The sequence below is a fragment of the Nilaparvata lugens genome, chromosome 12, assembly GCF_014356525.2.
Source record: "Nilaparvata lugens isolate BPH chromosome 12, ASM1435652v1, whole genome shotgun sequence".
Lineage (NCBI taxonomy): Eukaryota > Metazoa > Arthropoda > Insecta > Hemiptera > Delphacidae > Nilaparvata > Nilaparvata lugens.
In genome coordinates this window covers 3,521,400-3,545,200 of record NC_052515.1, presented here as the reverse complement: position 1 = coordinate 3,545,200, position 23,801 = coordinate 3,521,400, and the positions used below count along the sequence as shown (strand labels likewise).

The 23,801-nt window shown below is 36.1% G+C and overlaps 1 protein-coding gene and 1 long non-coding RNA gene across 2 annotated transcripts in view; one reads left to right on the top strand and one right to left on the bottom strand.

Moving 5' to 3' along the window:
- The window catches only part of LOC111058886 (E3 ubiquitin-protein ligase UBR2), a 41,826-nt gene extending 22,983 nt beyond the window's left edge, over positions 1–18,843 (top strand). Inside the window, exons 6-11 of the mRNA XM_039439425.1 lie at positions 770–1,041; positions 2,792–2,842; positions 4,841–5,134; positions 10,029–11,083; positions 16,921–18,116; positions 18,278–18,843. Coding sequence (XP_039295359.1) covers positions 770–1,041; positions 2,792–2,842; positions 4,841–5,134; positions 10,029–11,083; positions 16,921–17,223 — 1,975 coding nt within the window. The 3' untranslated portion in view covers positions 17,224–18,116; positions 18,278–18,843. The remainder of the gene's footprint in view (positions 1–769; positions 1,042–2,791; positions 2,843–4,840; positions 5,135–10,028; positions 11,084–16,920; positions 18,117–18,277) is intronic.
- A 2,194-nt stretch (positions 18,844–21,037) lies between these two features.
- On the bottom strand, positions 21,038–22,467 carry LOC120353796. The gene is made up of 2 exons (XR_005572600.1): positions 22,322–22,467; positions 21,038–22,115 (listed from the first exon to the last, which is right to left on the bottom strand). It is a non-coding gene; the product is annotated as an uncharacterized LOC120353796 (long non-coding RNA).
- Positions 22,468–23,801: the final 1,334 nt, after the last annotated feature.

Genomic DNA, 23,801 nt, shown 5'->3' with positions numbered 1-23,801 from the left:
CTATTTTACAAATAAATTAAAAATTACATGGCACCACCAAGCAAGGGCAAAACCCTGACCGCTGAGTGAGAGTATCAGCTGTTTAGACAATATAAAAATTTATTTACTAATAATCAAAGCTACAAAAATCGAAGTTAACAATAAATTACTAGTAATTATAATATTTGACTGATGTCGAAGAAAAATTTTTGTATCACCCACTTATTTATCTGTTCCATCCTCTGTCTGTCCCTATTAGAAAGATATTCTGACAATGCATTTGGCATGATATTTTTTATTTTTGAGCTAAGATACCCCAATTGTCTTCGCACTATTGTCAAATCTGAATAGTTGATATTATAAATGTTATGAGATGTTATGAGTTTATTAACATGAGTTTTTGATCTTGGAGAAAACAAATAACAATTTTTAAGAGTAAATTATGGTTCAATAGTGAATTGTGTTTCAACTGAATCAACTAGAACAGGTGACATGTGGATGAGAAAACTGCGTGAGGTCTACTGTTCACAGAACTACTAGTTTATTGATCTATACAATAATTAAATGATAAGAATGATAGGGAGAGAAAAAATGAGGTAACCTTGTGCTATTCGTCTCCCAAATTTAGATAAGGTTACACATAAAGGTCAAGGAAATAGGTCAAGTCTTGTTATTATCTGATATAATATTGATTGTTGATTCGTGTTAACAATGACCTCATTGTTGTTGTACGGTTTGCTGTTGATTCTTTTTAACCATGATCAAATCTAACGGCTGTTAACCTGCACAGGTACTTCGAGAATGTGTTAGCCCGCGAGAACCGGCGGCCCTACCGCCTCCGTCACCCCACCAGCTTCGACGTGGAGAAGAACGAATTCCTCTGTCCGCTGTGCGAATGCCTCAACAACACAGTGTTGCCGCTCATCCCGCCCCTGGGCACCTTCCAGCAGCCCACGCCCTCAGTCGAGGCCAACTTTGACAACTGGCTGCAGAGCATACAGATTGCACTGCGTCACAAGCAGAAACGCAGTCATAAGGCCAAGTCGGTAAGTAAGGGGACAAGTATTCAAATCAAATCAAATCAATTTATTGCCATTCTTTTTTTCACAAACAAGTAAAACAAAAACATTCTTATAATGTTATAACTAATTATTATCTTAACTAGTTTAAAAACGTATTCAACGAATGTTTTCTTTTATTTTAATATTGAAATAATGGGCTCTCCCAGAAAAGCTAATGCTTGAGCTCTGGAAGAGAGTTCAAAAATCTTAATAGTATATTTCGCACCTAGAGCAGAAAATGAGATTTTTCCAGCTCGAAATCGGTTTTCAAGTCCGAGGCCGTAGGCCGAGGACTAGAAAAGAATGAGAGCTGGAAAAACATTTTTGCCCGTGGTGCGAACGATATTTTTCGCCACACTACAGGTATTGCTGACAAAATAAATAAAGAATACAAAATAAAGAATACTCGTTAAGCTATCGTACCTATCTCTTGATTTTAGTGGTAGAAGATTTGCAGTCAGGATTTCAGATTCTTTTAAAATTTCACTTGGAATACCACAGTCATCTTCAAGCATTTTTGAAAATTCGGAATGCACTAATCAACAATAAATAATTGAATAAAACTGGTTGCGAAGCGAATTAGTTTGATTCGAAACTGGAACTGAAATCATGGCTACTTCAGCTGTTGATGAAAGTGGCCACTCGCCCGATCTAGCGGATGACTTATTAACTACTTCCATGAGCGGCTGGAAAGAGACAACTTTCTGGCCTAGCCCGGAAAAGAAACCCTTTTCTGACGTCGTCTGCAAACAAGGTTTTTCAGATCTACGTAGGGACTGGAAAACAGCTGCTTTCTGTGCAGTGTGGCGAAAAAGTAATTAGCATGGATGTCTAAGACAATTTAATTAGTACCAGAAGAAACAATATGCAATATAAACACTAGAATATAAATATATGTACAATATAACAATGTAAGCACTAGAACAAAAAGTCAATTAATCTTCTGAAATCTCAAGTCCGAAGTAAACTTTCGTACATACCCACTCTCTTATTTCATAAATTAAACACTTAGTAATTCTATTTAGAATGAATTTATCAGGTAGACAATTTATTATTCTATGGCAATAGAAGGACAATTGGTGTTTGCAAGATGTAAGTCTAGTGAATAGGTTATTGTAGGTATTGAAAACATTTGGACGTATTAGATATGGTGTATTACGAGTAGTGAATTTGTCTTTGTTTTTATTAATGTACAGAATTGCGTTAGTTTAGACGATTATTCGTCTCAATGATAGATGAAGTCGCTTCGCGATTCGAGTAGCGCTAGTGTGAATAGTTCGAAAATTGAACTTGAACATTTTACAGTAGAAACATAACCTATTTTTTGGACATTTTATTAATTTATCAAAATTTGGGAATGGTATAGATTTGGGCCAAGCCTGTTGTTCCTTCCTAATCATATTTATATGATTTGTGATTCTGTCCTCAAATAAATAAATAAATAGTGCCTTGATGCCTCATCCACACTCTCGCCCAATCCATACAAATGACGTCGAGTGCAGAGTTTCGATGGGTGGTTTGCCAGCGCTCGCCTTCACTGGCCTTCGCTTGCCATCGCTTCGATTTTTGTCGAGTCGAGGCCAGTGAAGACCAGCGCTGGCAAACCACTCTTGTCAACCAATGCGTGTTGTTTCCTGTTATGTCGTCTGCTCTGCTGTTTTTTCTGTGTAATTGAGTTTTTATAGGCCTTATTGCGTTTGTTTTATAGTTTTTTTTGTGCTCATTTTAGTTAATATTTTCATACTATCAAGGGTATGTCGCTTGCCTTGTTTGGGCACGCAGTGTGCATCAGTCCAGTGAAGGTGAGTTTATTTATTCATACTGTGAGTATTCAAAAATGATGACATAGAGAAAAGATATCATTAGAGGATATCCCATGGTTTGTAGAGTTCATTCAAAGTTTGGAATTTCTGTATCAAATTTTTTCCTACAGTTACGTTGAAAAGTGGCCATTGCTGCACTGATTACAGAACGCAAAGAATCACTTTTCCGCTCTAGTGCGGGAAAAATTTTTCTGCACTCCAGATTTGCAACATGGCAACGCAAAATACTTAGTAGGTTATATGGAGCAACAGTGCAGCAAAATCAAAATGAAGTTGGTAACAGTGACTGGGCTGCTATAGTGAGCAGAGGTGCAACGAAGCACAACGAGCAAATTATTAAGTAGATATTATACCAAGGACAACATTTTTATTCAATTTGACAATAAATTAAGATTTTTATCAATAATAAAATTACACAGAAAAACATTTGATGCATTTCAGGCAATTTTACCCATAATTAAACCCACTTTTCATATTTAATGGTAACTGTAGGAAAAACTTAATGTGAAATACGTGCGCAAAGTTCCTCTGCTGCACTCAGGAAACCATTCCGCCCTCGCCTACGGCTCGGGCGTAAACGTTTCTTTCGGTGCAGCAAACTGTCACTTTGCGCACTAGTTGCACAAATAACTATTGTGTTGTGTATCAAGTTGAGATGATATTGTGTTGATATAGTATCATGTGTGGTGATACCATACAGAAAAGATAACATAAGAAGATATCATCCCACGGTACAAGCAGTTTATATTCTAAATTTCAAGTCGAAAGTGTTGTGTTTCAAGTTGAGATTATAATGTATCTAAGACATGAATCATATCTCATCAAATTTCAAGTCGAGATTACAATGTATCATATTGTGTTGATATTGTATCATATTGTGTTGAAACTGTATCATTTATGGTCATACCATAGAGAAAAGATAGCATGAGAAGAAATCTCATGTTATAGGGCGTTTATGTTCCAAATTTTCACTGATAACTCAAGCCGATAGTCCTAGTAGTTCATTTTGGTGAAGGTATGTGACACTGGTAGTCTCTCATACTGTGCCGTTCCTAACTCTCACCCCAACAAAACAGTAGTCGACGGTAATCGGCTTGAGTTAACAAATCATCTGCTTGAAATTTTTAACATAAACCACCTATACCAGAGGATATCTTCTCTCTTTGGTTTAATTCACATAGTACAAAACCACTTATTGGATAAAAACACAATTAACTTACCCGATGTGATAGTGAATAGTTACTTATTCAATGTCATATTCCATTATAGTGAGGTCCGCGTTTTAATGGCAGTATCTGGTCAAATTTGTTGTTCATATTCGACAAAGTAGATAGCGCTATCCTTTTCTAGCTCCCCAAAGTCTGTGATATATTACTTTTAACATGAAGAGGGAGAAACCCATTTCTCCCTCCACAGTTTGTAGCGTAGACACAGTCAGACATCCTGCGCACAATTGGATGTGCCGTGTCATTTTGCTTCATGCTCTTGTGATGAACACATCTCCGTAACATACTCAAAACAATATACCTGCTGACCAGTAAACGACTTGGAACATTGCCAGCAATAGCTGGAGGGGAGTGGTGTCTCTCACACAGACACAAAAGAAGGAGAATGCTGCTAGGTAGTGGGAGTGATTAGTGAAGGATAGGCATCGGACCTCTCCGTCTTCGAGAAAGAGCCGTGTTAAAAGTAATTTCTCTCGAATTTTAGCTCGTTTCTCAACAATGTAGAAATATGAATAATAAACAAAATATTTAATCTCAATATTATGAAAATTCTTTATGTACGGTTATAATTAGAACAGTTTTGGGCGAATGCCTGTTGTTTTTACCTGAATTGTATTTGTATATGAATAAATAAATAATAGAAAGTAGAATATAATTGAATAATATATTATATCCTTGACGAATAGAATATAATAAATCATTTGAAACAAGAATAAACGGCTAATAATTTTTGTTTGTTTGATTTTTGTAGGTGAAAACGACTCAGTCACCGACCTTTGGCTGTCAGACTCCGAGATGGACTACGACGAGAGTGGAGAGGGGGAAGAGGGCTCGCTCCCCTCCACCCGCCACTACCCGATGGGCGAGTCCGACTTTGTCATGCAGCTGTACATTCTGGCCGCACGAAACGGCAACAGCGCAGCGACGGCTAACGCAGCAGACGGCAACACCGCAGCTACGGCCCAGCCAGCAGCGCCCATACTGATGCTATCCACTAGTCTGCTAGAGATGATTCATCTGTTCTCGCAGGCTACTTACACCAAAGGTGACTATTTCTATTCAATTCTAGTTCTATTTTCATTTCACACAATTATTGAATAATACCGGGTGACCCAGAATAACGGAAACTTTTAAAAACGCCATAAAGCAATTATTATATTATTATTATACGTCCAATTTACCACCCATGGAAGGGGTATTTGGATATGTCGATAGTATGTAATGTAGACAAATCTAGTCATATTTCAATTATTTTAGATAGCAAAATTACATAAAAATATGTACATAATAATACTGAGCAGCCCAACTCATCTCGTAATGTGCTCAAATTCATCAATTGTATGCACAAATGCTCAAAAGCTGCTCCTTCATCAATACTCTGAATTTACGTCCTGTATTTTCTCATGTTAGCTGGTAATTTATTGTACAGTCGAATCCCAGCACTCTTTACTCCTCTCTCTCTCTCATAAATGGTGGTCCGTGTGCATCATCTCGCACCTCTTCCCTATGCCTTGTTCTAAAATTGTGGAAATGTGCGCCAATTCTGAATTTATTTTTGTTCCTATCTATGAAACATACGGTCTCTAGGATGTACAAGCTCGGAAGAGGGAGAATTTTCATCTCTTTAAAGTACGGTTTTGCAGCTTGAACGTATGGATTCTCCAATAATCACTCGTATCGCCCACTTCTGGATACGGAATATGTCGATCACGTGACTCGAGTTCCCCCCCCCCAAAATAGTGGGAAGGGCAAAAATGGTTTTATTTAAACTAATGTGAAGTTCAAGACTTGCCATTTGAGAATTATTAATAACATCTAACACTTTTTACATTTACATTTATTACATTTATTACATTCCTTAATCACAACATCAAATTAATGATTGGGAGAGAATCAACAGGATAAACCCAAAACTCAAAATTGTCATTTTTGACGATTACTTCAGTTAAATGGCTTCCTCCTGAACGAATACATTGTTCAATTCTGTGTTGACGATTCCTCATTGATCGCTGCAACCCAACATCTCATCTGGGATATTGCGGATTTCATTTGAATTTGTTTTAATTTTTAATTATTTCAAAATTATTGATCAAATCGTGAGCGAAATCCACACTGCACGACAGTTAATGACAACTTTGCGAGTGAGTATTGTTTGGTAACCGTGTAATCTCACGATTAGGTTGCGTTTCCTGGTCCCGTGGATCTGCCCACCTGCGATTTTCTATTTGAGGAGCTATCTCAAATCAAAAGTGTTCACAACATGCCCATTAACTGTGGTTGAATTATAACAGACGATTTAGAATGAAATTAACAATATCCCAGCTGAAATGTTGCAGCAATCGTTCAGGAAACTCAACACAGATTTCAAGAGTGAAATGTAAATTTTCCTTTATTTGGACAATTTATTTTATGAAATTGGGATGAAAAGAAGTTTTGGACTGTAGTCTGTTTCTTTGTCCTTAAGTTGATTGTAAATGATGAATAAAAGTGGATAAAGATGAATAATGGTGGATAATGATGAATAAATAAAGATGGATAAGAGTGTATTCGTGCAGGAGGAAGCCATCTTAATGGAATAATTGTCAAAAAGTGATAGATGATATTAATAATTCTCAAATGGCAAGTCTTGAACTTTACATTAGTTTAAATAAAATTTTTGCCCTTCCCATTATTGTTTTATGGCGTTCTTAAAAGTTCCCGTTATTGTGGGTCACCCGTTATTAGGCCATCCAGTGAAACAAGAAGATTTCAATGAGTGACTAATTCTTAATGCCACATCCACATGTTGGCCCAACGAAGGCCAATGTCGGCCAGCGTCAATGTGTGGATGGGTGGTTTACCAGCGCTGGACTTCACTGGCCTTCATTCACCTACGTTGAATTACCAGGCTGGGCCAGCTTACTGGACCAACATGTATATCCGGCATTTGGATAATTGCAATATCTCAGTAATTTCCATCTGTAGACTGGCTGGCCGCTATGACTTCGTATAAAATGAGCGCTGCTATCCAGAGATTGTCAGTTTGGTGTAAGGGTAAGCATTCCTGACCGGCAATTGGGAGGTACTGGGTTCGATTCCTGGGCTGACAAATAATTTTTGAATAGTAGCGCTCATCGAATTTCCATCTAGCTGTTTACCCTGTTGTCAATATTTGCAGTAAAGAAGTCTTCAGGGTGAATTACAGCATTTAATTTGGATTTTCGTTTAATAATAATAACTATCCTTTTCTAGCTCCTCCCCAACGTTACTAGACCGTTTCTCAACAATGTAGAAATATAAATAAAAAACAAATTATTTAATCTCAATATTATGAAATTCTTTATGTACGGGTATAATTGAATAATATATATCCTTGACCCTTGACAAATAGAACATAATAAATCATTTGAAACAAGAATAAACGGCTAATAATTTTTGTTTGTTTGATTTTTGTAGGTGAAAACGACTCAGTCACCGACCTTTGGCTGTCAGACTCCGAGATGGACTACGACGAGAGTGGAGAGGGGGAAGAGGGCTCGCTCCCCTCCACCCGCCACTACCCGATGGGCGAGTCCGACTTTGTCATGCAGCTGTACATTCTGGCCGCACGAAACGGCAACAGCGCAGCGACGACTAATGCAGCAGACGGCAACACCGCAGCTACGGCCCAGCCAGCAGCGCCCATACTGATGCTATCCACTAGTCTGCTAGAGATGATTCATTTGTTCTCGCAGGCTACTTACACCAAAGGTAACTATTTCTATTCAATTATAGGTATATTTTCATTTCACACATAATACAATTGAATTATATTAAGTCATCCAGTGATACAAGAAGATTTTTTGTAATTAGGTCGTACACGATTAACCAAAGTACAGAAGTCCCATCATGTCTTAGGAACAAAGGCCTACAATAGGTTGCCAGTCAATAAAAAAATATCCTTAAAGTCTCTTTGTTCCACAAATCACTATTTGATCTTCTGCGTGCAAACCCCTTCTATTTTTTGGAGGAGTTTCACACATTCTTTTTAAATTAAGTATTAAGTGTTATGAATATTTTACTGACGTTGCTGATGACTGTATGGTCCGATAGCAAATCTATCTATCTATCTTTCAATGAGTGACTAAACCTTTATGCCGCATCCACATGTTTGCCCAACGAAGGCCAATATCGGCCAGCGTCAATGTGTGGATGGGTGGTTTACCAGTGCTGGACTTCACTGGCCTTCATTTACCTACGTTGAGAACCAGGCTAGGCCAGCTTACTGGACCAACATGTATATCCGGCATAAGAATTGTTTATTTAAATTTTATTCAATGGTCATTAATATGACAAGCTCGTAAGCTCTACCATCAGACAAGGTACCATTTACTGTATAATAAGGCTTGGCGCACACCAGTTAGTCAAGACAAGACAAGACGTGATCAGACACGTTTAGTCACAATACTTCACATTGTTGCTTATGACGCAACTCACACTGATTAGTCATTGCAATTAGACATGTCTTCATAAGCAACAAAGTGAAGTATTGTGACTGAACGTGTCTGATCATGTCGACTTGACTAACTAATGTGCGCGTAGCCTAAGTTAAAAATCATTTTCAAGATTCTTTATTATGTCCCGAATTTCAAGCCTATATTTTTTGCTTAACTCCAGCCGATTACTGTCGACTACTGTCTTCTATTACTGTTTTGGTCGGGTGAAAGTGTAAGAATGGCACAGTATTCATTCATTTATACAATAAGTATATATTATCAAGATGATAGGGAGAGGAAAAATAAGGTAACCTTGTATGAGAGACTATCAGCGTCACATAGCGTCACGAAAAATAACTACTTGGACTATCTGCCTGTCTTACCAGAGAAATTTGGAATATAAACGTCCTATACCATATCTTATTATGCTATCTTTTCTCTATGTTAGTGGTCAGTCTAAGCGACAATTTGTCTAAACTGATAATGGACATGTTTAAATCACCATATATTCATGTAATTTTAAATTATTTTTGGACTATGTGTAACCTTATCTGAATTTGGAAGAGGAATAGCACAAGGTTTCCTTATTATTTTTCTCTCCCTATCATTTTGATGATGTACTTATTGTATGAATCAACAAAGAATAAATATTTTGACAATAAATCTATATAAATAAATCCTCAAATTTTGACACTCAATAACTTTTTTATGTGTGCACCGAAATTGATGATTTTTTAGTTGTGTTCGCTATTTTCTGGACCAGGTTTATGGCCTGTCAAATTTACAATCCGACTTCAGGATTCTTTCCTACGGTCCTTCAAAGTTTACATGTAATCCTTATGGGAGAAGATTTGTGAGCTGGCCACACATAGAAATAAAAATTAGCTGTTATAATATTTGTGTCATCCAACAGCCGTCGGTAGATTTGTTTTCCTATTTTCTTTCTACTGATTCACAAAAATGTAATTCTAATAATAATGCCGCGCTACGAACGACGTCCAAACTTTGGTCGTAGAACTCGAAATGCTGTGAATTTAGAATATGCACGGGGAAATCAGTAGCAAGGAGATATACCATTCAATTTCTCAGCAAGCTGCATTCAACTATATCTAAAAATACAAACTGCTGCACAACTAACTAAGCACATATGGGAAGTCCATATTGAGATATAAATGTAAATACTGATTGTTGGATAATTTTCATAAAAATAGTCAGATTAAGCTAAGGCTAAGCACACCTGAGAAGGCGCGGATTGGTGATACAAAGTGATGATCTTATGGAGATTGCCTTATCACACCATTCCACGCCATGCCCGATTCAGTGTGTGTGAGTTCTTCCATTCAAACCAATAAGCAAGAAGCACCTGGATGCAAAATGCCTCCTCAGGTGTGCATCCAGCTAAAGTTTGTTATGAGATGCCTTAACTATTTGGCGGTACGAAGTTCGCTGGGTCAGCTAGTTAATATATATTTTGTTTATTTCCAGGCCTAGGCGTGAACCCGCACCAACTAGACTGCCGGGTCCCTCTGATGGCGTGGCGTTCATGCGCCTACACCATCCACTCCCTCGAATGGCTTCTACGCGACACCGACAAACCACTACTAGGCAATCTCTCCTGCCGCAAGCAGGACTGCCTCGAGGCCCTAATCCGAGTGTCCGCCATCTTGGGGTCCACCTGGAAACAGGAGCAGGTCATCAACTCACACGCACTCCGTCTATTGTCGATCATCCTCGAAACACCTTCACAAAACTCTCAGGCGTCGATCCTCGATTGGGATAGTTTTGGGATGTTGGTGCTACTAACCATGTCCATGCCGAGTTTGTTTTATACGGAACAACCGGTGCCTGTTCCATTGGGGACCACCTTAGAGTTGTACACTCTGAATTTGATGTTGATAGCCACGTTTGCGCAGATAGTTGTCACTAGCGATGTCCCCACAGAGGAGGCGATGGAAGAGGAGGAGGAGGAAGATGGAGAGGAAGACAGCACGGAGTGTTTGAAGGAGTTGTACAAGATCCTGAGGGGGACGAGTGAAGTGGACACTAGGAGGCTATGGAGGATGATGAAGGATAAATCTATACCTTTCCTGCGGTGTTGTGCGTTGTTCTATCATTTCCTAACCGATGTCCCGGCACCAGCTCCGCTGAAAACATCAGGTGGCGACACTTTTGAAGCACTCTGTAGCTACCTAGGTTTGTCCCCCCTGTGCAAAGATCTGATCGCCCACGACAGTGTGACGTATCTGGCGAAAAAATGGGCCCAACACGACGATGTGAAAGCGTTGGTTGTGGAACAGGGAACGGTGAACAATGAACAAGGAACAAATAAGGAACAGGTGGGACGGTTCAGGGATTTGACCAGGATTAATCGGTTGGTGAATCTGCCCGAGGACTACAGTGAACTGATCAACACGGTGTCCATGTTTATATGTCCGAACAGCGACCGAGAGGACTCGCGCAACCCGACCATGTGTCTCGTGTGTGGAGAGATGCTTTGTTCGCAGAGCTACTGTTGTCAGACGCAACTCAAGAACACGCTGGTGAGTAGAATTTTGTCAGTTTTCAATTTATTTATTTGTTTCTTAGGGTGAGTTTCATCAAATTCACTTTAACGCTCATCCGATTAACACTAACTGATGACTTTAACCAAAGACCTTAAAGATGCATAGACTGATATGCAGCGCTAGTGTCGTACTTGGAATTGAAATCGGCCATTGAGGGGGCAACCCGTAAGATTATTACATACCAATGCCTTTGTAATCTATAGTATTACAAATATATAGATACTAGCCGTCAGGCTCGCTTCGCTCGCCATATCCGTCTAGCCAGGGGGCTCCGCCCCCTGGACCCCCGATTGGATCGTCCAAGAATGAGATCAGAAGGCTCGCTTCGCTTAGCAGACTAAACGTCTAGCTAAACGGATATGGCGAGCGAAGCGAGCCTGACGGCTAGTAATATAATATTCCCATGAATAACTCTGATTGAAGTAGCAGTGCCCAATCAATTTTCCCGCGGTAAATGCATTTCAATCTTCAACTTGGTGCCAACCTAACAAAGTCAACTCAACTTAATGCCAACCTGACAAAATTATGAATTTAGTTACCAGTTAACAACTGTTTCGAAGAGGTAATCTCTCTAGATTATAGTTCTATATTAACATATGGTATGGACATTTTTCAATTATAATTAAGAGAATAAGAAGAATATACATGCTAAAAGACGAACTTTAAACCCTTAAAAACCACCCTTAGAGTTAGAATATTGCCAAAAGATTTCTTAGTGCGCCTCTAAAGGGCCAACTGAACATACCTATCAAATTTGAACGTTTTTGGTCCGGTAGATTTTTAGTTCTGCGAGTGAGTGAGTCAGTCAGTCAGTGAGTGAGTGCCATTTCGCTTTTATATATATATAGATAATATCTTGTGCTAAAATACCCCAATGGCGGCCTTCAATTTTAAGTAAGAGCTATCATTGGGAAGGCATAGGCATAGTGGGTCTATATCTCTTTAAGGTCTTTGACTCTAACGAACGATTAAAAAATTTGATTTCACCAACGACAACTAATGTTACGTTACGAAACGACAGATTAGAGTGGATCAGGGTGGCAGTGCGTCGCCATGACAGTTGTTTCACATTGTTAGCATCTTAGACCAGTTATAGAATAGACACGCTGGGAAGTCTAGCCTCTGAAGCCAACATCTACAGCCATATCACCATATCGTGACGTCAGTATCGGATAGAAAACTTTTCTGCAGAGTTTGTTTACATTGTTTTCTATCCGATGCTGACGTCACGATATGGTGATATGGCAGTAGATGTTTGCTTCATCGACTTTCAGTATGAATATACAATGGGCCGTGTCTATTCTATAACTGGTCTAAGTCACCAACGAAAATGACAGTTGTTTCACATTGTTAGCATGTAAAACCTAACCTAGAAAATCAACTAGGTTCCGAAACCACAAGTTTTGTTTACCAAATTGAGTGGAGATTAGCCTACGGATTATAATAATTATAGGGAAGTTTTTTTAGTTGTATGATTAATTGAATTTAATTAAGGTTGTAGTGTTTTAATAATTTTTCTATACTTTTTTTTGTAAATAAGTAAAATTTAAAATTTCACAGGATGTCTTCTAGCCATTCTCTCTTCTGGCCAATTAACGGCTCATTAGCTCTAATGGCGTGTGGTGAAATCCGATTTTGTCAGTTACGGGCTAATTGGAGTTTACGCTTCCTCTTACGACACGTTTAGTTCCTGGTGAAACCCGGCCTTAGACAATAGTCTAGTTAACGAAGGGTTATAGAAGGAAAAGTTTGGCTATTTACACACACATCGATTTTTGAACGTACGATTTTTTGCCGTTCTTTTAAATTCTATTCATCGCCAAATTATAGTACTTCCATCAGTTAAGATCCTGTCTTTTCTGAATTTATAATTATTTATTTATTTATTTACATACAAAAGCTCACAGAATAAATCCATGAAGAGCCTTATTGACATCAACTAGTTTAGATACATAATATTTGATGCAAAATAAGAATGAAAAATAAAATAAAATTGTAGACACAATTTTTGAATACTAATAAGATAAGAAGAGGCGAAATGAAAAAATAAAATAAACCAATGATAATAGAAAATGAAGAAGAATGAAATAAAAATAAGAAGAAAAATAAAATAAAGAATAAAATAGAGAATAGAGGAAAAATAGGGCTTTAGAAGAGAGAAAAAAAAATGAGGGAGTTTAGTATAATTATTTATCAATCATGGGTCAGCTATAGAGCGATATGCTAGTTCACAGGATTTCTTAAAGGTTTGGAAACGGTCAGCAAACGGATCAATGCAGTGGCTTATTCTATTGTACAAACGTAAAGTTCTGTATATGTAAGAATTGCAATGATGAGTCGTTCTGATAAATGGCATGTGAAACAGAATATTAGGTTTTGGTCTATTAAACGGGACATGAAGTTGCAACATACTTATAAATTCTGGCATGAATACTTGATTGTTTAGGATATTATATAATAGCAAGAGGGAACCGACAGATCTCCTTTCTTCCAATCTTTGAACATTAAATATCAACCTTAGTTGTCTGTTGAAAAAGCTATAAGGACAGAATGCGTTGACCTTTTTAAAATAAAGATACCTTAAAAATGTATTCTGATTTTTTTCTAAATGAAGGAAAACTGCGCGATTCCCCTTACTAGTTGTGGTTTCCATCAATTTCATGGTTGATCGTGTTATAAATCCAGTACTACACCGACTATCAACTATCATTCAGTTAATGAAAAATATTGTGTTTTTTTACTCGATTCAAATAAAACTTGCCCTATCTTGTTCTAATTTTTAAGGAGAAATGTCACAGTTACTGGAACATTCTGTATTTTGAGTTTAAAGTACGGCTTGAAAATGTAGTCACAGTGTTGTATTTATTACTCTTGAAAATTTCTATTTAAGGACTATTTAAGTCTATTTTTTGAGAATTATTAAACTGAAAAGTAAGATAAAACTGAAACTCGTAAGATATGATTTAGGAAGGACACGTTAAGCCGTCGGTCCCGGCTGCCTAAAAAGCAGTCGTTAGGTCATGTCAGAGGCCCTGAAATTGATCAGTTGCGACCTGAAAACTCTGACATCAGACCTGAGCCAGCCAAGTCACACGATATTATTATTATTTAGGAAGGGAAAGGAAATCAGGTAAGGGATATGCTGAAAAATTAGGAGCAGCTAAGTATATCTGCAAATATGCAATGAAGAGTCAAAAATAAAGAAAAAGCTCTTGTAATGGAATCCTTGAAACCTTGAGAAAATACAGGTGAAACTTTGTCGCTCGTACCCCGTCCGGATCCGGCCCAAGAGCGACTATAACAGGATACAATGTTTACAAAACTTTACAGAGCAGCCTGCCGATTTTGCAGATCTATTTCAGCTCGTGCTGTTCACTAACACCATCTATAATCAAGGATCAGCTCCCTCCACAATCTCTCGGAAGGATAAAGGAATGTGGAAATGATTTTTATGGAATCAAAAAAAGGATAGGTCTAAGAGACAAGAGAGTTTATAACGTAGTTTACTATTCAGTTATAAATTTATGGTAGGACTAAGGTTTAAATAGTATATTTCGCACCTAGGGCCGAAAATGAGACTTTTCTGGCTCGAAATCGGTTTTCAAGTCCGAGGCCGTAGGCCGAGGACTAGAAAAGATTGAGAGCCGGAAAAACATTTTTGCCCATGGTGAGAACGTAATTTTTCGCCACACAGAAAAATAAACAATATATATATGAGAATAATAATTATTCTCATTGTCTATTATAAGCACTTCCGAAAGCAGAAGTGGAAGGTCATAGCTCTAGCAAATCTGAATATCAAGAAATTGTCCAAGTTTTTTTATTTTTTATTCTGATTTGTCTAAATAACCTAAAAGATTATGTTCAATTATGTAAGAGGTTGAGTTTATACTTTTTATTCTTCCAAATGACAATAAGATGATATTATTATAAATGTTTCAATTATTGAATGATAAACACAAATAATGAAAAGTTTTTGATCAGCTGGTTTATCACACTTGAAAAAGTTTTTGATCAGCTGGTTTATCACAATTGAAAAAGTTTTTGATCAGCTGTTTTAGCACACTTGAAATTCGGCCAATCTGATGTGATCTGAATGTCAATGGAAGTTTAGGTTAGAAGTTCTATCCTTCTATGAAAATCGAATTATTTGAATAGTTTATAATATAGGCCTATATCTTATCTGTATTTTATTCATTTAAATAAAATGATAGTATATTATTACAGAATACTTTATTGAATTCTAGAAGCATAAAATGATTCCGTTTATCCACCATGTTCCGTGATAAACGCTTTACTAGGAGGTTTGAGGTTAGATTCTATTATACTCTGAAAATTGAATTTGAATAGTTTATAATATCTCATTTGTATTTCATTCATCCAAATAAAATGATAGTATCTTATTGCAAAAACTTTATTCAATTCTAGAAGCATAAACTGATTCCGTTTCATAAACTATTTTGTAAACACGTTCACATCAAATCAGAATCAGCTGACTTCAAGGTTATTTTACAGCCCTAGGGCCGTAAAAATTTTACCGGCCTGGTCAGAAAACAATCACTTTCGGCCTCCATATGACGCACGTAAACCAGCTCATTACATCCAAGTGGGGCGAAAAAGACATTTATAAGAGAAAAATTGTAAGTTTGAATGATAAAGCTACCGGTAGTATATCAGGTTGGGATTGCAAATTGATAAATTTATTCTATAAATAATTTTATGATTTCACGAGTTAAGAAGTACCTATTAGAGGAGTTGCAGCCTATTTATGTAATTGAAGAATAACAGTTAAGCTACTCTCATAGTATGTTATTTAATTTATTAGTATGTTATTTAAGATACTTTACTATTTAGTTGTCAATTTAGGACAGTTTTTAAGAACATATTTATAGGTGATGGTTTCTTGATTCATTCCGAGCTGCTTTGTATAAACACACTTTTTATGTATTTGAACACGACATGCAGTCGATTATTAAGTAAATATTAAAAACTTTTACTTACTGACTGGAGTACTTTCAATCGTCTAGCGATCATTTTCAACAGTAAGTTTCACTGTAAATTGATTAAGTAAATTAAGTAAATATTAAAAACTTTTACTTACTGACTGGAGTACTTTCAATCGTCTAGCGATCATTTTCAACAGTCATTTTCACTGTAAATTGATTGAGTAAATATTAAAAACTTTTACTTACTTACTGGAGTACTTTCAATCGTCTAGCGATCATTTTCAACAGTGAAAATGACTGTTGAAAATGATCGCTAGACGATTGAAAGTACTCTAGTCAGTAAGTAAAAGTTTTTAATATTTACTTGATAATCGACTGCATGTCGTGTTCAAATACATGAAAAAAGTGTACATATTTATAATTGCAAAATTGTGGTAAGTTTGAGTGATAAAATTATCTGGAGTTCAGGTTACAAGATTGATCAATTTATGCTAGAAATAATTTCAAATTTCAAGAGTTGAAAAGTAATTGAATAGTATTTTGTGACCTGTTTATGAACGCAAAAATAAAAGTTGAACCACTTATAGTATGTTATGAAAATAATTGCCAAAAGATTTCTTAGTGCACCTCTAAAGGGCCAACTGAACATACCTACCAAATTTGAACGTTTTTGGTCCGGTAGATTTTTAGTTATGCGAGTGAGTGAGTGAGTCAGTCAGTCAGCCAGTGAGTGAGTGCCATTTCGCTTCTATATAATTATATAGATGTATTGTTTTCGAATTTACATTTTGTGTGTGTGTGTGTGTGTGTTTGTGTTGATTGGAAATTATTGATTGATTTTTAATGTCTTTTTCTGAACGTTGACAGGTCGGAGCATGTACCAGCCACGCATACAAATGCGGCGCCGGGGCTTGTGTGTTTCTGCGCGTGCGCGAATGCGAGGTGCTGCTATTGGCCAGTCCGAACCGCGGCTGCTTTATGACTCCGCCCTATCTGGACGACTATGGCGAAACGGACCAGGGTTTGCGGCGCGGCAATCCGCTCAAACTGTGCCGCGAACGTTACCGCAAACTGCAGCTGTTGTGGTTGGGGCACGGTATTCACGAGCAGATCGCGCGCGCAATAGAGGCCAGCACTAACCTTGTGTCGACGCAGTGGCAACATCTCTAAAAAACTTATGATTCAAGATGATAAAAGACTCGTGAATTATGATATTGTAAGTGTGAATAGGACCGTAATAGTTGTGTTGAAATGTGTAGGGAAGTAAAAGAAGGATATATTACGAAATAAAGATACAAGTGTCGGTGAAATAGAATATTGAAACTGTGAATAGGACCGTGATAATTGTGTTGAAATGTGTAGGGGAGTAAAAGAAGAAGATTTTACGAAATAAAGATTCAAGTGTCGGTGAAATAGGATATTAAAACTGTTAATAGGACCGTAATAATTGTGTTGAAATGTGTAGGGGAGTAAAAGAAGAAGATTTTACGAAATAAAGTTCAAGTGTCGGTGAAATAGGATATTAAAACTGTTAATAGGACCGTAATAGTTGTGTTAAAATGTGTAGGAGAGAAAAAAAAGGATATGTTACGAAATAAAGATTCGAGTGTCAGTGAAATGGCAATGGTATCAAAGGAGATAGGAGAGTATCGAATTAGGGACAGATAACTAATTGTGTTGAAATGTGTAGGAGATAAATGTTCATTCAATTCTAGGAGAATTGTATGTCTAGGGCAATTGAGGCAAGCACTACTAACCTTGTGTCGACGCAGTGACAACGTCTCTAAAAAATTGAAGTTATGAAGTCTAGCATATGCGAGGAAAAGCTGTGAAATGAGAACGTGAAAGTTGAAATGTGTAGTAGGGTAAAGTGAGATAAAGGAGAGTAAAAGCCATTGAGGTAAGCACTAACCTCTTGTCGACTCAGTGGCGACATCTCTAGGTAGTTGAAGTGAAATTGAAGACTCGGAAAACTGTGAATAGAACCGTGATAGCTAATCTGAAATGTGTAGGAGAGTAAAGGAGAAGTATAGGACAGACATAGACAGAAATGTCTAGGAGAGGTATATGACAGATAACTATGTTGAAATGTCTAGAAGAGTTTATAATCATGTCAGTGTCAACATCTGTAGGAAAGCTTTGGCAATATGATTGAGAAAAGGCTAGCATCTGTGATGGAAAATGTGAAATTTGACAGATAACTACGATAATATGTCTAGGAGAGTAAAGGAGAGATATGAGACAGATAATCAGGTTGTAATGTCAAGGAGCAGGAGAGAAATAGGACAGATAGAGATGGAGACAGAGATAGGACAGATTAGGTAAATGTCTAACTACTCTTCAATGTTTGAACTACATAACTACAGATAACAACGTTGAAATATCAAGGAGATTGTGGGAGAGAAAATAGGAAATTTGAAATATTTAAGAGAGTATTTAATTCTATGAGAGTAAAAGGAGAAATGATATCTATGTTGAAATGTGTAAGAGAGAATTCAGTTCTAACAGTGGCACTGTAGAAACGTTTTCCAAATAGGACTGAAAAAGATTAGCATCTGTGAGGTAAGTGTCGGAAAAATAATTGTGATAAGATAGGTCAGATACGTTAAAATATTGGGGAGATTTTAGGAGAGCAATAGGACAGGTAACCATGTTGAAATGTCTAATTCTAGGAGAGTATCTCAGTGGTCCAGAGAGTACTTTGAAATCTACAGGAGAATAAAAGAAAGATTTAAGCTTCATGATAGTAAAAGATAATAAAAAGAGTAGTTCAGTCGCGGTGTATGAATCTCTCGGGCAAAAGTAGAACCGTTAGGCTAGGCCCACACCGTTTAGTCAAGACAAGACTAGTCACGTTTAGTCACAATATTTCACATAGTTGTTTATGAAGACATGTCTAATTGCAATGACTAATCAGTGTGTGTTGCTTCATAAGCAGCTATGTGAAGTATTGTGACTGAACGTGTCTGATCATGTCTTGTCTTGACTAACTGGTGTGCGCCTAGCCTAATAAGGACTATGTCTCTGGAAGTGTCAGAAAAGTAGAAAGAAAAACGTTAGTTTTGTGGCTGGCTCATCCTTGTCTCTCAACAGTAAATCATATCTCTTGGAGAGGGTCATAAAGTGAGATAGAAGACTTGAATAAATTGAAATCAATAAAGTGTAAGATCTCTAGGAGAGCTCTGAAAGTGATATAGAAGACTTGAATAAATTGATGATCGGTGTCTCTTGATGGTAAAAAAATCTCTAGGAAGTTAAATAGAAAACTTGAATAAATTAAAATGAGTAGAGTGCAAAATCTCTTGGAGAGGGTCAGAAAGTGTGATAAAAAGACTTGAATAAATTGAAATGAATAAAGTGCAACATCTCTAAGAGAGTATTGGGAAGTGAGATAGAAGACTTGAATAAATATTGATGCACCTCTATACAGTAAAACATCTTTAAAAGAAGTGAAATAGAAGACTTTTGAGTAAATTGATGATATCTTGATAGCTAGTGGTTGAAAGGTATCTTAAAACTCGCGGTGTTTAGAAGAAGATTTATTAAATATTTAAATATTGGGTGTAGATTCTAAGTAAGCTCAGCAACCTCCCAATTGTATCGAGATACTGCAAAAACATTTTTGAATATTTTAAAACTGTAAAATGAGTTTAGTAAAACAGGGTCTTGTTCAATAAATCACAATCGATAGATTTGTTTATAAAATAATATTGAAACGTTCGTTCAAAGACGTTTGAAGCTTCAAGCCTTGAGTTTTGTAAAACAAGGCCTTGTTCAACAAAACAACAATCTATGTACTTGTTTGTATAATAATGAAATTTGGGATTGAAACAGTTTTAAGCTTCAAGCCAGTTGTAGCATCTCATATTTTTTATGTACATTTCCAATGATAAAAGAATAACGAATGGGTGTTGAAACATCTAATAATTAATTTTCAAGGACTATAAATGTCAAGTACAACTTATTGATCCAGGATTAGAAATACAATTTGGCAATGATATTATCTATTGTGACCATCAAGGTTCAACTCACACTCATGCGACTGAGGTCGAGAAGAGACACGACTCTAGTCGAGAGCATGTGTTTCCAAATGGTGACACTCAGACCAGTCGATTCTAGTCTCCGCGACGTCACCATTTGAAAACACATGCTCTCGACTAGAGTCCAGTCTCTTCTCGACCTGAGTCGCGTAAGTGCGAGTTGAGCCTTAGAACTGTTGGCAATTTATAACTGATATCAGTGCTTCTCATTTAACCTATGCTCACAGTGAATCTAACAAGAGCTAACTAAATCATTTTGAAATGAACTATTTTCTATTTTTGGGCAATTTTGAAAAATGTTATAAATTATATCACAACACCAACCGTCTTCTTCTAAATACCGTGGCTAAAATAATGTACTATAATTCACATACACATTACATTAATATTTATGCATCAGGGATACACATTCTGTACAGGCATTAAACTAGAGAAAAATGTGAAAATACAAAAAAATTTACTTGCTTTTTCAAGATGAATAATATTATTAATGAAGAACACCTTAGTGATAGAATAATATATTTAGTGTATTTTGAATTCCTGTTTTATTTTTAAGTTGAAATGAAGTTTTGGAAACTACTATTTTACTGATAGAAATTACTGAGATATTTCACTTATTCAAATGCAAATGAATTGATAATTATCATCAAAAGAAAATCCAAATTAAGAAGTCTTCGGGGTGATTTACAGCATTTAATTTGGATTTTCGTTTAATAATAATTACTATTTTACTATTGAATTCGGATATGTTGCTATCCTTTAATTATATGACTTGGTAACATATTTTCCATAAAAATCTACAGCATTCTAAAAAGGCGATGATTATTTTAAACACGTTTTGATTCAATTTTTGTATTTGAAAATTGGATTTTCACCAATTCTACTGAGTCCTCCTAAATTTCTCATAATTTGTTTCATATTATAACACTGAATAAACTATTTTCATCTCATTTTCTTGATCAATCATTTACTTGAATGGAGAGAATTTATTAATGAGTTTTGCAGTAGATCTAATGTATTTCACTGCTTCACATTGTTTGATCTAAAATTGGCTTTAAGTACCCAATTATAACTTATTACTTATAAGTGTTTTGTAAATAAAGTTCTGAGTTTTATCCTAAGAGTTTTGAAGAGGAGAAATTGAGACCAATGATTTCAAATTTGAATATTTATTTCATCAAAAATGTTAACTACAAATGTACTGTGAAAATAAAATAAAATTTGAAGTTGTTCCGCAAACATTCAATTATTAATGTTGAATGTATATCAACAAAAAATGAAAAATTCTTTCATAAATTACCTATTAACATCACTTTTCTACTTTACTAAACTTGTCTACTAGTCTTTCCAATAAAGCTTCCGAGTTATTTTCTAATTTCTTTGAGAATTTTAATTCGATGAAAAATGTAAATTATTTTTAGGTTAGATTATTTACAATACTATGATAACTATAGATATAGAAACATTAACATTTTTGGATTATTCTAGTAATTATTCTATTTGAATTGATATTGTTGCTTTGTTTTCAAAGAAAAAAAATGTGAAGAGAGTTATTTATTTCATTTATTAGGAAATATTTATAGTTTTTATCATAGTAGTGATTTTCTTATTTTAGTTAGTCTACATTGTTGTAAATTTATAGATTTTCTGTTGAAGTTGATGAAAATTTGAAAATAAATGCTGATATTGTTTTCAGATTGATTGTTCCTTGATTATACTTTCATTCCTGATATAATTCATCATTTCCAAGTCATACTACATTTCAATTATGCAGGTTGTTTGCCTTATTTTGCAACAAATATTTCATTACAACTATTTACACTCCAGAACGAGAAAAAAAAACAATTTGAGTTGAAAAACAGTTAGTTTTAACAACTAAAACACTAATATAATGAGATTTACGTTATAAAGTCAGTGGAAATCAAAGGTTTTTCCCGTTTCCTCTACCTTCTATGTACTACCATAGAGAAAAGATAGCACCTATGGTATAGTATGGTATACCAATGTCATTATAGCCACTACCTCCGTAAACAAAGCCGTAGTGCATTCGTGTGACGTCAGCACAGGTAGGGCTCCTACACCAAAATTTTTTTTTGATTTCAGCTCTTACACCAATAAAAATTCGTTGATTTCAGCTAGTGTTTTTATTGGTGTAGGAGCCCTACCTGTGCTGACGTCACACGAATGCACTACTGCTTTGTTTACGGAGGTAGTGTTATAGAGTGGACCTCACTATAAATGTCAGCTCGCTTCTTCTAGATGTATATCTATATCAATTACTCTAAGGCCCGGTTGCACAAAAGCCTGTTACATTTTAATTATGATTAAATATGAGATCCAATCAGAGAAGTCTTTTTTGAAAAGAAGATTTTTCCTATTGATTCTAAATGCAATCATTAATCATGGTTGAATTTTTAAAGGCTTTTGTGCAACCGGGTTCAAATGTTTCTATCATTGCACAGCTGTTTAGTGGCTTCTATCACGGAATAAGCATACAGTAATAGCATACATAAGTAGTGTTTCTTTCCTCTGTGCTTCTATCTTCACCAAGACTAGGGGCTATATGCTAACCCTACGTTTAACGCTAAACCTCGTTTACTTGTAGATATGTTTGCATTTATCATAATGTGTTTCATACGGGGTTTAAACGAACGGCTGACATTTCTCCGTTTAAAGAGTATCTGCATACGGGCCTTACTACACCTTTTCCAACTGTATTTGAGAAAGTATCAATAATTGTAATTGAGAATAGTGATTTGTATTTGAGAAAACGTCAGATGTAAATGAGAATTGTCAATTGTATTTGAGAAGCATCACTTGTAGTTGAGAATAGTGAATTCTATTTGAAAAGTATCATTTCAATTTGAGAACATACGATTTGAAATCGAGAAGTTGTCAGTTGTAATATTGGGAAATGATTTAAAAAATCTGGTGTGGCGCACTCACACAACTTTCCTTGCCGTTATGAAAATTGATCACTGACGCTAGTGTTCCCGCGCATCTCAAGTCTCTATTCAAATATTTGAGCCAGCTGGTGACAGGGCAATAACGCTGGAGACACACATGAGGTCTGCTATCTCTTCATAGTGAATGAATAGAATCAACAATAATTTGCAATTGAATAATCACATTTAAAGCTTATTTTCAATTTTAGGTGAAAATGTTACTGAACATTAATTGTAGAGATTTTCATGCTCAATCTTTTCCACTCGAAATTTTTTGTTTAAATTGTATCTGAAGCCTGATAATTGAGAATCTAAATTCAAACTTTGCATAGATGGGGCTGAGCTCCTGAAATTTTTACAGGTATGGTACTTATGGCAGTTGATAGAGCTTATCAATAACTATTCTAGGTATGAATTTAATTAAAATCGTTGGAGCCGTTTTTGAGAAAATCGCAAAAAAACCCTGTTTTTGTCAACATTTTCTCCATTTTAGCCGCCATCTTGAATTGCATTTGATCGAAATTGTTCGTGTCGGATCCTTATATTGTAAGGATTTCAAGTCATTCCGTTGAAGGGGAGATGAGATATCGTGTACACAGACGCACATACATTCATACACACACACACACATACAGACCAATACCCAAAAACTACTTTTTTGGACTCAGGGGACCTTGAAACGTATAGAAAACATGAAATTAGGGTACCTTAATTTTTTTGGAAAGCAATACTTTCCTTACCTATGGTAATAGGGCAAGGAAAG